Here is a 16185-nt window from a genome sequence, read left to right as displayed (position 1 = left end):
TTATGACATTCTGGGTTCAGTGATTACAACGTGCAATTAAGGGATATTGACATTTGACACTGGAGAAGGACATTTTTTTTTCTTATCAGACATTGATGATTGAATCTACAAGAATTTAATTATTATCAAAGAGGTGGTTTACACTTCAGGCTAAGCCGTGGTTTATTAATCATGGTTAAATTCACCAAAATTGCCTGGTTTCATGCAACATACTAAGCACAAATCCATAGTTTTTAAAACATAAGGGCTAAGTTTACATAGCAGAGAAAACCCACACGAACCATTTTCTGGTTTAGTTTGCTATGTGAACCCAATTAGAGTATATTTCATTTAATTAATAGTTACACACCAACAGACAAATGGAAAACCCATATTTTTTCTGAGAAACTGTTTTTGGTCAGGCATGTTCAGAAAAAGTCCTCAGATGTACCAGAAAGGATACTCACTTGATCAAAGTACTTAGAGAAAAATTCTTCACAATCTTCATGTTTATCAACTATTTCCTATAAAGAATAGAACAAAAATTAAACAGATGGAAGGGGGAATTTTCAGGCTGGACCAATATGAGATTTATAGAATACAGAATATGCAATATATTCAATAAGCTGAACCAGAAGCATTGTGTGCTTTAATGACTACAGATGTACTTCTAAGAAAAACAAGTGCAAAAAGTGCTCCTATCCAGCAAAGACAAAACACCTGCCTATGACACTAATATTTCAAGTGACATTTGACATTGATATTGCATATGAAAATATCATTGGGTGAACAATCATGTCAAGAATATCCAAATTAGTCTCTACCACAGTGTTACTCAATTTAGTAACTTTAAGATATGTGGACTTCAACCAGGGGTGGGTTCTACTTACCTTTACTACTGGTAGGCAGGGGGGCTGCATGCTCTTCTGCGCATGCGCAGAAGCATTTTGGTGACATCAGGGTTGGTGGGCGGGGCCTCCCGCCAGTTTTACTACCGGTTCTATAGAACCAGTGCGAACCGGGGGCAACCCACCACTGACTTCAACTCCCAAAATTCTCTACCCAGAATAGAACTCATTGTAGTGCCTAGCAAGCTAAACAACTGGAGAGCAGATATCTATGTGAACAATTCAGACAGAATGGGTACCCACAAGTATTTATTACAAGATGTTTACACAACACGATAGGGAGAGAAAGGAAGAAACAAGGTACAAGACCAACTACCCTGTTTCCCCCAAAATAAGACATTCCCTGATAATAAGCCCAATCGGGCTTTGGAACGCATGGCAATAAGGCCAAGCGCTTATTTCAGAGTTAAAAAAAAATATAAGACAGGGTCTTATTTTTGGAGAAACACGGTACATGGCACACCATGCCATACATCAAAAACATTTTGGAAGCAGTAGAATGCACTTTCCAAGATCTGAAAGTAGGCATCACACTCTGCCTAGAGCAGCGGTTCTCAACCTGGGGGTCGCGACCCCTTTGGGGATCGAACGGCCATTTCACAGGGGTCGCCAAAGCCCTCTCTCACCCCCCCATGCCTTCACTCACCCTCACTCTCTGCTCTGTTGGATCGCCGGCCGTTCGCTTACCCCGCCCACTCCCAATCTATTGCTGCCTCTGATGGCTAGAGGGAAAAAAACAGTTTAAATTCTTGCCGCGGGGCTTCAAAGGGTCGCCCTATAGCCAGTGATGCAGCCGAACCATTTGTTAAATTGCTGGCTTGCCCCGCCCCTCCACACCACTATTTATTGCCAATAAATAGTGGTGGGCGAGGGGCAGGGGAGCCAGCAATTTAACAAATGTTTCGGTGTTTTTTTGTAATTTTATTGGCCCGCGGAGCTTCAGCATAGGCTAATTAGCTCTTGATTAGATCGGCTCCTGACCCTCAGTTGATTTGCTCCCAGCTGTTTTGCTTAGGGTTCAGAGCTCTGCTGCTTGCTTGCAAAGCAAGCAGCAAAAAAATCTGCACTCTTTGCTTGCAAAGAGTGCAGATTTTTTTTCCCCTAGCTATGCTGAAAAACGAAACTGGAAGTAAAGCAGGCTGTTGGCTTTGCTGTTGTTGCAATGTTGGAAAACTAGGCAGGCAGATTTCTTTTCTTTTTCCTCACCAAAAAAAGTAGGTGCAAACAATGGGAAATTTAGGGCAAAAGAGGAGAGTTCAAGATTTTAAAACACAAAAGAAAAAAGCTCTATTTAACTAGGGAATTGTAATAATTGAGATACTATTAATTGTATATTGTGTTGAAAGCAGAAATGGTTAAGTTGTGGTTTGGAGGAATATATGGGGGAAATTATTTGGTTTATTATTATTGGTAAATATAATTAATTGATTTGTAAGAAATTGGATTGCATGAAAATAATTGGAATATTCATGTTCATATTGATTAATATACAAAAAAGGTAGTTATATAACTAATTGATTTATATTAAAATGTTGAATTTATATTAAACAACTGTAATATTAATAATTAACCAATGTGAGGATGGATATAAAAATAGATGACAATGGGAAGGGGTATAATATAGAATAGAAGGGAAAAATTGAATTTGATTAAGATTAGAGATGAGGATGAAGGGTAATATTGGTTTTTTACAAAAATAGATGAGGAATAAATATGGCAAAAAGGAAATATAGAAATTGTAAATTTAATTGAAATGACTAAACACTGTTTAAATTTATGAACCGGCCAAATACTCTGTTCAAAGAAAATACATTGTATGTTTGTATGTGTGTTTCTAATTATTGCTATTTATTCATATTTGTTCTCTTTTATTCTTTAAAGTTTAACAATTCATTCTTTATCTTAATATCTTTATATTTGTTTGGGATTGGCTTTCTTCCCTTTCATCTTTTTTATTGTACAGCAATCTTTCTCCTCAAACCTACCACCTCTCTCTTTTCTTTCCTTCTTACTTTCTCTTCCTCACCCTCTTCTTCTCCTCCCTACTTCCTCTTCCTTTCTCCTTCTCCTCCTCTCTTCCTCCCTCTCTTACCCTCACTCCTATTCTAATTTCCCTTCCCTTCCCTTCCTTCATCCCTCTCTATTGCTGTATCCTTTTATGCATATGGACTACTCAGAGGACTGAAAAAGTTATTTCTGACTGGTCCTCGCACTTTTGACCAGTCCTCGAACTTACGACTGTCCTCACATTTTACATTTTTGCCCTATCTTGTCACCATGGGGAAGAGAAGCAGTTGTGAAATGAGTGACACGGTTGTTAAGAATGCTACAATGGGCATAAATGATGACCAGTCATAAGTGCGAAGACTGGTCAAAAGTGCGAGGACCTGTCAGAAATCACTTTTTTCAGCCCTCTGGGTAGTCCTTTTGTGCATATGGACTACTCAGAGGGCTGAAAAAGTTATTTCTGACTGGTCCTCGCACTTTTGACCAGTCCTCGAACTTACGACTGTCCTCACATTTTACGTTTTTGCCCTATCTTGTCACCATGGTGAAGAGAAGCAGTTGTGAAATGAGTGACATGGTTGTTAAGAATGCTGCACGGGCATAAATGTGAGGATGGTCATAAGTGTGAGGACCAGTCAAAAGTGCGAGGACCTGTCAGAAATGACTTTTTTCAGCCCTCTGAGTAGTCCCTATACACATAGCCATGGCCACCCGGTCACATGACCAGCTAGCCATGCCCACCCAGTCACATGACCTCCAAGCCATGCCCACAAAATAAGCCACGCCCACAGAACAGGTAGTAAAAAAATTTAGAACCCACCCCTGGTTGGGGGTCACCACAACATGAGGAACTGTATTAAAGGGTCGCGGCATTAGGAAGGTTGAGAACCACTGGCCTAGAGGCTACTATATGAGGATAAATTATACATTGTAATGCTTGGAGGTAGGAGATACTTTCAATGAAATGTACTGGATCCCCTGCATGGATTTCCACTGTGACACTGCGACAGGTGAGGAGGAAACTAACCACCAGATTACAAGAAGACAAGTGAGTGGTCAGACAAGGAGACCAGAACTCATTTGTAGTCTTTCATTGCAATGAACAAGGACATACATTCAATTTTGTAGTTACTAAGATTGTTGGATGAGCAGGCACAAAAACAGCCAGGGAAATTATTGAAGCCTGGGAAATGGGCCCCTCATCAGTCAACAGGAGTGCTGATTTACCATCATCAAGTACTTAGGAGGAAAGATTTGGCAGCACAAAGAAACAACAGCCAATGACTTAATATCAACACCCCAATCAGCAAGTAAAAAGCCACATACAACCACGCACCATATAAATACCACACATAGAATAGCCCAAAAGCACTCTGGACAGGATGGGAGGGAGGGGGAGAGAGGAAAAAGAGAGAGAGAGAGAGAGAGAGAGAGGGAGGGAGAGAGGGAGAGAGAAGTTCCCTGAGGATGAGCTCCATCACAAGTCTGAAAATTTGGAAGACTAAATCTCTGGTCCCAGTGACTGACACAGATTGGTTCCGGCAACATTATCTTGGGACCTGCATATTCACCTTTGTTCGAAAATAGACTTTCCCTACAAGTTACTGTCAGCAACTTGTATCTGATCATATTTATTTATTAGAAGTTTTTCTCAGAAGTTCAAGGCAGTATACATATAGTACTCCCTCTTTCATTTTTCCCTACAAGTAAAATGTGTGAATCTGGGCTAGTAGTTGATCCCAAGTTAACCAGACAGTTTCCATGGCTAAAGATGGATTTGAACTTAAGTCTCCATGGTCCTAGTCCAAAACCTTAATCACTATATGACACTGACTCCCCAGTTCTAATTATGTATGTATACAATGTAAAGCCTCAGAATCTGGAAGAATCAAAAACTATCCTGCCCTAGATGCATTATTGATTCTCCATAAATGTGTTTAAGCTCATGAGATAGCCATCTAAGTCTTCAACACCAGCCATATTCTGCAATTCACGGATAGCAATTGCCTTATTGATCCATACAATATCTTCAGCCTCTTGAAAATCCCCTTTCCTGAACTTTGGCAACAAAAGCAGATGATTTTCTTTTTTAGGTGAGACTCTTAGCTTCAAAAGGTTCCCCACCCTTAGTATAAAAGCATATGACATTTGGTCCCCAACAATGTATACAAAGATTTTAATGTTGAAACAGATGAATAGAGGTAAAGACATTGACTTAAATCTCAAGGTCAACATCCCCAGGAAGTTTAAACAGCCTCATTGCCTCTTCAAATTTGGACAGAAAGCATGTTAGCAGCCCTTCACTGTTCTTTTAAAACTGAGATTAAATGATGCTATTCTCAATAGCAATCTATTTATCTATTCTACCTTAGCCACAGTTTAGTAAGAGACAGTGTGTGTGTTTTGGGTCCCTGTGGCATTTAGCTAGTGAGTTCTCAAGATTTTCTTTCTTGATCAGCTATTATGGTTTAAGTCAAAAGAAATATTCACTGCACATGAGTGATGAAGGAGAGATCTTCTGTTGCCATTTCCACATTATGAAGTACTATGAGTTATATTTCCTTTGCTTTCTGCTACCCTTTAAAAGCATACCGCAAGGTCTGCTCAATCACTCCTACTTTTTCTCTAAATTTTATTCTGACATTCAGGTGTCACGACTGACAATCAGAATCCATTTGTAAATCTAGCTCACTGACGGCCTCATCCCCATTCAGGTTATGCCTCTGAGAGCAGTTAAGCAGAAAAGAACAAGAGACAGAAACAAAGTAGTAGCTATACGGCATGGTTCCTAATCACATCTCACCTTTGAAAGGACACAGCTCGAGTCTCCACCCAATTCACTTTTAAAAAAAAGAAGAAAGAAACCACCATGAATGTTAGAATGATGAAGTAAGTGTCATGATTTATCTAGACTGAGATCTTTTATTTTATCTTGATCTTGAGATCTGTTATTTTAACTTGCTTCAAAGTATATTTTAGATTTTTAAACTTTAATAAAAATATGATTTAAAAAACTATTTCATAAAACCCACAAATCTGGAGGACATGATATTCTAATTTTTGGCTTCTCTGTGATTTGACCTTGCTTGAAGACAATACAACTAATAGCACCCATCCATTTCTGACTGGAAATGGAAGACCACCCAGGAAATTACTATCAGAGAGAAACTTTCATATATCCTGTGCTTTTTATAGTAGAATTCACTACAAGAAGTGCACGTATACTTTTTAAAGTATACATAGGCAACACATGTACATTGACAAATGCCATTTATCTCCTTTTTCTCTTTCCATGCAGAAAACCTATATAACAAAATCTTTAGTAGAAAGAGATTTTAATTTTGGCCCTCCACTTCACCAAGAGACAGTCTTGATCAAGATTCTTAAGAAGAGCCACCGCTTCTTCAACAACCTTGATGAAGCCAGTACTAGAGGCAAGAGCACACAAGGAAATTCATTTGTGGATTGTCTATTGTCTTTCCTTGGACAACCATAGCAATGACATAAGTAAGAGATGGAGGGTGCAGTACAGGAGGACAATCAAAGAGAGGCATCAGCAACCTATGCTCACATAGCAGGCTGCACGAGTGATTTTTGAGACTCACAAATGACGGAGGACTTTTAGGTTGCTCATGCGGCTGATTCAGATGAGCACTAATGGAAGCCTGATTGTGGTAGATCAGCAAATCTTTCTGACACCCTCTTCCAAATTGTTCTAGTAAAGTTAAGACAGCTTTGGATAACCACAGTGGATTGAGTCTCGGAGGACTGTGAGTTCCATTGTTATTCTAAACCAATTTCTCATCTCAGAACTCTTTTACTTCTTTGGTATCCACATCCAGATAGCAATTCTCTGGGTTCTTTAAAATGCAGAGTATTTCATACAGGCCAGAAATCTGCACCAAAAGATCTACTGATTACCTTATTACCAACCTCAGTGTGTCTGGCACTTTACAGCATGCTAGCATGTTTGAAGAAACGAAACTCTGAATGTGGTGAAAAAGGAGATAAAAGGAAGCAGAACTGAAGAGGGAGGCACAGAGGTTTTGCTGGAAATGCACAGGAGGAATTAAAAATAAGAAGTCCGGCTGTTAGGATGGTCTTTGCAAATTAAGAAAGGAGTTCTTACCGCAAGCTGTGCTTTCTGGAGAAGATTCGCAAGATGAACTCTGACTCCTGATGAGGTTCCAAGGTAGAGGGAACCACCACATAAGTCCCAGGAGGGAGGCGGAAATCCTGAGTCACTTCTCGATTATTCACAAAGAGCGACTGACCCAAAGGTGCATTCCAGACGAAGAAAGAAGGAGGCAGCTTTTTATTATTATCGTGGGACTAAAAAATAAAACAAGAAAATAAATCAAGGGCATTTATTTATTTATTTATTTATTTATTTGTTTGTTTGTTTGTTTGTTTGTTTGTTTGTTTCCATTTCTATACCGCCCTTCTCCAAATAGGACTCAGGGCGGTGAACAGCCAAAGTAAAAAACAGAGCATACAAAATTTAAAAAACAGTATTAAAATAATTAAATATTTTGGCCGTAAATTAAAACAACCCAATTTAAAATCAATTTAAAATTTAACTCAAGCCAGCCATTTCTCATGATGACTGAGATTTTTTTAAAAAAAAGTAATAGAAGGGAGATGAAGGTTTACATGTTTATGCTGCTCACAATGTTGGCTCAGGCTCTGGGAACAAATATACATACCATCCTGTTCCTGTATTAAAAACAGGTGCTGGAGATCATTTCTAGATATTTCTAGATGAAAATGCAACACTAAAAGCCATGCTGGAATATTTAAAAACATTAATATTAAGTGAAGGGTGGCAGATTTTCACTGGGAAACAGAGGTGGTATTCAGCCAGTTTTCACTGGTGGGGGGGGGGGTAATGTGACTGGGTGGGCGTGGCCAACTTTTTTTTTTCTTCAGCTGAAGAGGTTGTAGAAAAAAATGCTTTTAGAAGCCTCTGACGATCCCAGCTGAGCTGTGCGATCATCAGAGGCTTTTTTTTTTTTTTTACTTTTAAAAGCATTTTTTCGGCTGAAGAGGTTGTAGAAAAAATGCTTTTAAAAAGTTTTTTAAAAAAGCCTCTGATGATCACGCGGCTCAGCTGGGCATGGGGGGGAGGCGCAGGGATTTTTGCTATCGGTTCTCCGAACTACTCGCCGCCATCACTACCAGATTGGGCGATCTGGTCCGAACCGGGAGCATTTCAACCCTGACCCCGGCTCCAAGTTGTGCTATTTAGGCACGTTTTCAAGGCCAGGTGCATGCATGGAAGGTGCACAAATGAGCAAAGCGCATGTACCGAAGACTGGGCGCATGCGCAGACAGCATACATGCAAAGTGAGCGTGCGCACTTGTAAAGGTAAGTGAAACCCACCCCTGCTGGGAATGGTCAGGGTTTCTTCCTTCTCCTGACACTTTTTACTCCCTATGACTAGAATATCAATCCAGCCTCCATAATATTCTAAAATGCATAGGGTATGTTTTAATAGAAATTAAACCTTTACGGCTGAAACAAACAAATATTTGAGCCATTTTACTCATCTCCCCATGTTAGTCTTTCCTCAGTTTCACTTCCTTCCCTCTTGCCCTATGCTTTCTTTGGGTACAGTTTTAGGCCCTCTGAATAATCAGCTCAGAGCAGTTTCCAAGAGACTCTCCAAGACCTTGTAGGCAGGACTTGGAGAAGGTTGAATCTATTTGAACTGGCTGGACAGGCAGATAAATACAAGAGAAGGTGATCCATCAGATCAGGTCTGGAGCTTTGTAGGTCTTTAAAGGGGACAACTGGCATATTGAATCGCATCCAGAAGCCAAATGGCAGCCAATGCAGTTCACAAAGTATGAGTAAGTTATTCACAAAGTAAGTTCATCTAACTGTATCAGGATATATGCGTCATTGCTGAAGTTGCTGCATTTTGTACCACGTCTAGTTGGCATATTCTGCTTGATTGCACATCATGCACCATGCCTGACTACAATTGGAGCACCAGAAAGAAATCCATCAACAATTCAATACTATGTCTATTATGGTCAGGATTATGCAACAGATAGTTTGGTGTTCTAGTCCCACCTTAGGCACAAAGCCAGCAGGCTGGCCTTGGACCAGTTACTCTCTCTCAGCCCTAGGAAGGAGGTAATGGCAAACGACTTTTGAAAAAACCTGCCAACAAAACTGCAAAGACTTGTCCAGGTACTCTCTGAGAATCAGACGCAAGTGAACACGAGAACTAAAAATGTCAATAATCGGGCAATCCAAATGTTTTCAAATTATATTAAGCTCCATTTTTGTATGAAACCCAAGAATACCAAGCAGGGGAAAACCCTGTCGCTACTGGTTTATACGCGGGCACTCGCACGCTCGCACACATGTGCAACACTTCTGTGCATGCACAGAAGCATCCGGGTGGGTGGGCGGAGCCTCCTGCCACTGCTGCTACCAGTTCGCCCAAGCCGGGGCGAACCGGTAGCAACCCACCACTGATACCAAGTCTATATTCTTCACAGTGTTCCTGTTCTTGTTTGTTCCATGAAAGCTCCCTTAAGCTTAACCAGACTTACTTCTGTGTAGGCATCCTTAGAATTACAACTGTAGATATAGTTTGAGCATTGCATATGACCATGAGGAACGATGTCCAACGATGCCCTTGAAGTGATGTCCCGGTGCCTGGAGGCCGTACGGATCTGGATGGGGAGGAACAGGCTCAGGCTCAACCCATCCAAGTCCAAGTGGCTGTGGTTTCCGATGTCCCGATATAGCCAGTTGACGCCATCACTGACTATTGGGGGCGAATCATTGGCCCCCACGGAGAGGGCTCGCAACTTGGGCATCCTCCTGGATTCACGGCTGTCTTTAGAAGAGCACTTGACGGCCGTGACCGGGAGAATTTTTTATCAGGTCCGCCTGATTCGCCAGTTGCGTCCCTTTCTGGATCGGGACTCGTTACGCACGGTCACTCATGCCCTCGTCACCTCCCACCTGGACTATTGTAATGCTCTCTACATGGGGCTCCCCTTGAGGAGCACCCGGAGGCTCCAACTGGCGCAGAGTGCGGCCGCGCGGGTGGTAATGGGAGCGACATGGCGCTCCCATGTAACACCTCTCCTGCGTGAGCTGCACTGGCTCCCGGTGGTCTTCCGGGTGCGCTTCAAGGTTTTGGTTACCACCTTTAAAGTACTCCATGGCTTAGGGCCTGGTTATTTATGGGACCGCCTACTACCACCAATAGCCTCCCACCGGCCAGTACGCTCTCATAGAGAGGGACTCCTCCGGGTGCCGTCAGCCAAACAGTGTCGACTGGCGGCCCCTAGGGGGAGAGCCTTCTCTGTGGGGGCACCTACCATCTGGAATGAGCTCCCCCCCGGAGATACGGAGGATCCCGGATCTGCGCTCCTTCCGCCGTGCTGTGAAGACCTTTTTATTCCATCAAGCGGGCTTGGCCTGATCTCTTCCCTTTTTAAATATGTAAATTTTAATCTGTTTTTAAATTATTGGGGTATTTTAATTTGTCTGGGCCAAAAAGTTTAATTTGATTTTATCGGGTTTTTAAATTTTGTGTATTTATGTATTTTATTGTTGGCTGTTCACCGCCCTGAGTCCTTCGGGAGTAGGGTGGTATACAAATCAAATAAAAGATAAAGATAAAGGAAAAACGTGCCCTCTGATTAGGCATTTCTATCACCAACAACTAAAGAGAATACTCAGCACAGAAAGACTATCAATAATTACATTGGCTAAGAAAAATGGAGCCTCCCGGAGCCAGCCATACCTCACAATGACTCTGACATTTTACTCTCCAATGGACTTTGTTACCACAAGAGCATTTGCAGAGCAACTTTTGCCCTCTCCCTCACTCTCGTTGTATTTCTCTCTTGCTAATGGAGCCATTTATCATCTGCTAAGAGGGTGGGGTTGCCCCTTAGAATGCATCATATATTAAATGCAAAGCATTTATGCTTTGGTCAATGCTGTGATTCATTGTATTTCCAATTTTAAAACTGCTCTTGGTTTTGTACTTCACTATATTAATCTTGATGTTCAATACATGTCTGAAATTACCTCTTAGCAGTCTCTGGCTCCAAGCTTCAATGAGCTTAAATGGCAAAGTGCTGTCTCCCAATTGGTCCAAAGTGCCACATGAAAGACAAATAGATTTGGTTTCCCTGCTCTAGCTGGATAATGTAGCTAGCCATCCCCTATAGCCTTAAGAGCTGCCTATGGGAAGCAATGACAGCCTGACAGGTTTCACAGCAAAGCAACATGTAGAGCTTAGTTTTTAAAGCACAAAAGCCTGGTGGGTTCACTCAGGAACAGAATATTCTCATTAAATCTGAAGTAAAATTTCAGAACATTTGGAGGGTTGTCAGAATTTGAATTTGTGTACTACTCTCAAACCTTAATAAACCTTGAGTGCTTTTGACAAGTTGCACAATCTCTTTGGGATTTGAGTTTTGTCGTTCATTAAATGCAAGCTCATTTAAGGGAGGCTGTATGCAGTAAACTGGATTTAATTTAAAAAGTCTATCCAACTTGCTGCAAGTTGTTCTCTATCTTTCCATTTTCCTACCGTTATGGCCTTCAAGAAGCTGAAAACCTGGGCACAATGTATGCCAAATATGATAGTTTGAGCCTTGTCATTAATGCCTTGAGTAAGAACTCTGACTGCCTTGCTTTATGATCCATTTGTAGATTTTTATTGTTACCTGTAGTATTCCCGAGAGTCTCCTCTATCACAAAACTTCAAAAGTGTCATTGCTCCTTCCATTTGCATCTTCAAAATCCAATTTTCCTTAATTCCACAGAGTACTACAAGGAAAACTATTGTCTGGACAATTTGGTTCTTTATAGTTAGTGACTTGTCATTGTATCTTTTCCATGTCTTCATTGCTGTCCTACTAAGTGCTGATTTGCATCATATTTCATTATTACTGATTCCCTTACTGTTGATAGTCAATCCTACATCATCTCACATACATGATCTAGAATCATGTATATATGACTCTATTAATATATATAAATCAAATAAATAAATAAAAGGCAAAAATGTAGAAGGAATAGGTAATGACTTTGAAGGACAGTAGAAAGAGCCGCAACCAAGACAACAGTCAGATAAGAGGGGCATGAGCCTGGGCCAAAAAATTAATTTGAGTAAACATCTCAAACAGACCCTCCCTAGCACACAGTAAGATAAAGTGAAGCAGAGGGCAGGACGTTCAGATTTGCAATATTTTGTTATTACTTTAGCTCTTACCATAAAAGTAGCCCTAACCTATATGGCAACAGTTTTTAGTCTGATTTATCTTGTTAGGATAAAATCAATCTTAGTTCTTATTCCAATGGAACACATTCATTAGAGGACTTCATATGACACCTAATTATTTTTTCATTGCCAGATGGAAATATAATATACCCAAGATTTTTAGTTACTTACTAGGTGATTCATAACCCATTGGGTCACCATTTTAGAGATAGTTCTTTGCCAAAATAGACAAACAGAATGACCACAGTTAGGCAAAAAGCAGTGGGAGTGGGAGTGATCTTTGACTTCCTGCTGACCCATTGACCTTCCTTCCTGCCAGGAAGCTGGCAGAGAATGTTAGAAATTATTATATGTCCACAGCTGACCATGACAATGCAGAGGTACTAGAGCATGGTGGTGCTGAAACAACCACAATTCTGCCAAATCTCAGTCCCATGGGTTCCATATTTGGGGTGCATTCTTTAACTAGCCTATCTGAAATATGTTTATTCAATGATTCACCATTTCACTCAACTGAAGGCTACAAATACACAAGGAGACTTTCAGTGGCATATAGATTTGTGATATGGATTTCATCCTGGCACTAATGCACTCTCTTTTTTATGTTTACAGACTATTCTCAGGCTAGTTTTACAGTTCTACAGTTTTACGCCATTTATGATCTGATTTGATGGTGAGTTTGTTGGCTTTATGTTGATTATTTTATCCCATTGGTATTGTTCTAAATAAAGTTTGATGTTATTAGATTGGACTGAACAACAAAGATTTTGCTTCCTCAACACTCTTGGGCTTAATTTTATAGATTTTGGGCTGCTAATCACATAAATAATCTTGTAAGCTATCACATGCTGTTTTATTGAAGTCTTCTTACACAATGGCAATGGGCACCTTTCAGGATCTGTTAGCTATGCTGCATACATAAAAGAACAAAAACATGGAACTGATGTTGAAGCACATCCAGTGCACCAAATACAGCTGGAATATCTGTGGATATCTAAAAGTAGTGATTTGACTGCTTGGAATGTAGTCTGAGTATATTAAGTACTGTTGTTACATACGTAAATGGCACAGCTGTGCAAGAGAGTTGCATTGTATTAAAAATAAAAGGCCACTTTGAAAGAATTTTTGTTCCAGGACAAAAAAAAAAACATGGTACATGAACCACTTGTTGCCCAATAAAGATATTTTTGCCTCCACTTCACATAAAGCATGAACTAATGTTGTGAAAGCAATGAACATGGAAAGTGAAGGTTTTCATTATTTGAGACATGTTTCCGAGAATAACTAATGCCAAGATTAAGGAAGGCATTTTTGTTGGTCCACAGACCAGAGACATTATCAATGACAAGTGGTTTGAAGATCCGTTAGTGGGGCCAGAGAAAATAATCTGGAACGCATTCAAGGATATTGAGACTTTTCTTGGCATCTACAGAGCACCAAACTACACTCAGCTGGTTGACAAACTTCTTACAGCACACAAGACCATGAAGTGCAACATGTTACCAAAGATTCATTTTCTGCATCCATACTTGAACTTCTTTTCTAAAAATCTAGTTGCAATCAGTGACAGACATGGCGAAAGTTTTCACCAGCGTATTGCCGCAATGGAAAAACAGTATCAGGGCAACTGGAGTCAGTGCTGGATAACTGTTGTTCAGACACTGAGTACAAACAAAAATCAGCAGCAAAACACTTTTAGCCCTCTTGACCTCATGCAGTACATCAGAAACATAATGCAATTAAATACATTATAGTCATTAAAAGTTAATCACACATTTCTCAAGATTCCTGTGTGATTGAGTCATTCTGAAATTATATTTGTATTCAGTTTGAAGGGGTCTATCATAATTACCAAAATTTTTTCAGAAAACAAAACTTTTGAAAAAAATATTGTCCAGTGTATTGATTTAAAGCAAAACTGTCCAGAATATGTTATTAATTCATGGATCATTAGCCTGAAACAGTGGTGAAATCCAAAATTTTTTACTACCAGTTCTGTGGGCGTGACTTGGTGATACTGAAAAAGGGGAAGGATACTGCAAAATCTCCATTCCCACTCCACTCCAGGGGAAGGAGATTGCAAAATCTCCGTTCCCACCCCACTCTGGGGCCAGCCAGAGGTGGTATTTACCAGTTATCCGAACTGCTCAAAATTTCCGCTACCAGTTCTCCAGAATCTGTCAGAACCTTCTGGATTTCACCCCTGGCCTGGAATCATACAAGTAGTCCTCAACTTATGACCAGTCACTTAGTGACTGTTCGATGTTATGACAGACACACACACACACACACACACACACACCAAAGGCTACTTATGACCCAGTTTTGAAATTAGAGCCACTGCAGTGCCCCTGCAGTCATTTGCCCATATGACCAACTGCAGGGATGCTGCAGTGCCCCTTCCTAGCTATCTCCCCCCTCTTCCTGCCCCACTGGGTCTCCACGGGCTTTGGGCCCACTTTCCCTCCCCCGAGGTCCTGCTGGGCTTGGGCTGCTAAAACAGAGGTGCTGTGTTCACATTCTCACAGATTCTTGTGAGAGGATGATACTTTTCCAAACCATTTTCAAAGCACATGAAAATGGACTTGAATTGTAAGTGAAAATGTGTACACTTTTACATTAATGTATGGATTTGTAAAATGAACATGTTTGGAAAAAAATACAGATATTATGTAAAAATCTATGCTAAAAAGATGCTGAGACTCTAGAAAGAGTGCAGAGAAGAACAACAAAGATGATTAGGGGACTGGAGGCTAAAACATATATAGAATGGTTGGTGGAACTGGGTATGTCTAGTTTGATGAAAAGAAGGACTAGGGGTGACATGATAGCAGTGTGACAATATGTCAGGGACTGCCACAAAGAAAAGGGAATCAAGCTATTCTCCAAAGCATTTGAGGGTAGGACAAGAAGCAATGGGTGGAAACTAATCAAGGAGAGAAGCAACTAAAACTAAGGAGAAAATTCCTGACAGTTAGAACAATTAATCAGTGGAACAACTTGCCTCCAGAAGTTGTAAATGCTCCAATACTGGAAGTTTTTAAGAAGAGATTGGATAACCATTTGTCTGAAATGGTATAGGGTTTCCTGCCTGACCAGGGGGTTGGACTAGAAGACCTCCAAGGTCCCTTCCAACTCTGTTATTCTATTCTATTATAAATTTGGTGATAATCTGAATGTGGTCAGATCAGTTTCTGATAGTATCTAAAAATGATATTAGGGAAAAGTGGAGCTAACAGAAAAGGAAAAAAAGAATAAAGAAAAATTACAATTTCTGAATAAAAATGAAAACATGAAAAACAATTACAATATTAGATTTCTTCTCTTCCAGAAATCACCAAACTACAGGGGCTTCACTAATAATCCCGAGAGATGGAAATCAAATGTTAGAGAATATTCATGTTTGGAAAAGCTGTTCTGCTGAACAATGGCATCTAATCTCCTGAATGCAGCTTTTTCTCATCCAAAATACATTTATTACATGTATTTGAAAAATTCAACTTATTTGATATGAAGTATCCCAGAACTATTATTTAAGGCTAGCTATATGCAGTGGAGAAAAATGTTCATATCGATTTAGTGGCATCTACAAATAATTTCCACAAATCAGCCAAAAAGGTAGTTGAACATCTCCCAGGAATGTATAATTATTAGAGCCAGAAAAGAAAGGGGGGGAAAGGGGAAAAAATGTAATAAAACCATTTCTCACTCAACCTTGTCTACTACTTCTTGGCATATCCCAGGAACATTGCCATTAATCCTTAATTAAGTCATAAAAGTGCATTATCTTGAAATGTATTCAATCACTTTGGCATTAACAGTCATTTTTTTCTAATTTCCCTAAGTAACTTATCTAAAATAAGAACAAGGAGTACTGAATGCTATACACCTGAATGCCATATCTAAACACTCACATTGGACAGTGTTCAGATCTGGAACAGCAAAAAAATATATATCAAGATTATGAACAATTTCAACAATAATTTCTAGCAAAAATTATTAAGATTTCAGTCTGAATATTTCAC

General features: G+C 40.0%; 1 protein-coding gene across 1 annotated transcript in view; it reads right to left on the bottom strand.

The window, feature by feature from the left end:
• LOC139327637 (calpain-14-like) overlaps positions 1-16185 on the bottom strand; it is a 41690-nt gene that overhangs the window by 6178 nt on the left and 19327 nt on the right. Inside the window, exons 11-13 of the mRNA XM_070957514.1 lie at positions 7024-7226; positions 5698-5734; positions 447-503 (exon numbers count right to left, since the gene is read on the bottom strand). Coding sequence (XP_070813615.1) covers positions 447-503; positions 5698-5734; positions 7024-7226 — 297 coding nt within the window. The remainder of the gene's footprint in view (positions 1-446; positions 504-5697; positions 5735-7023; positions 7227-16185) is intronic.

Source organism: Pituophis catenifer, unplaced genomic scaffold (assembly GCF_029215685.1).
Source record: "Pituophis catenifer annectens isolate HBS135680 unplaced genomic scaffold, rPitCat1.0.hap2 SCAF_1, whole genome shotgun sequence".
Classification (NCBI taxonomy): domain Eukaryota; kingdom Metazoa; phylum Chordata; class Lepidosauria; order Squamata; family Colubridae; genus Pituophis; species Pituophis catenifer.
This window is presented reverse-complemented; position numbering and strand designations above follow the sequence as displayed.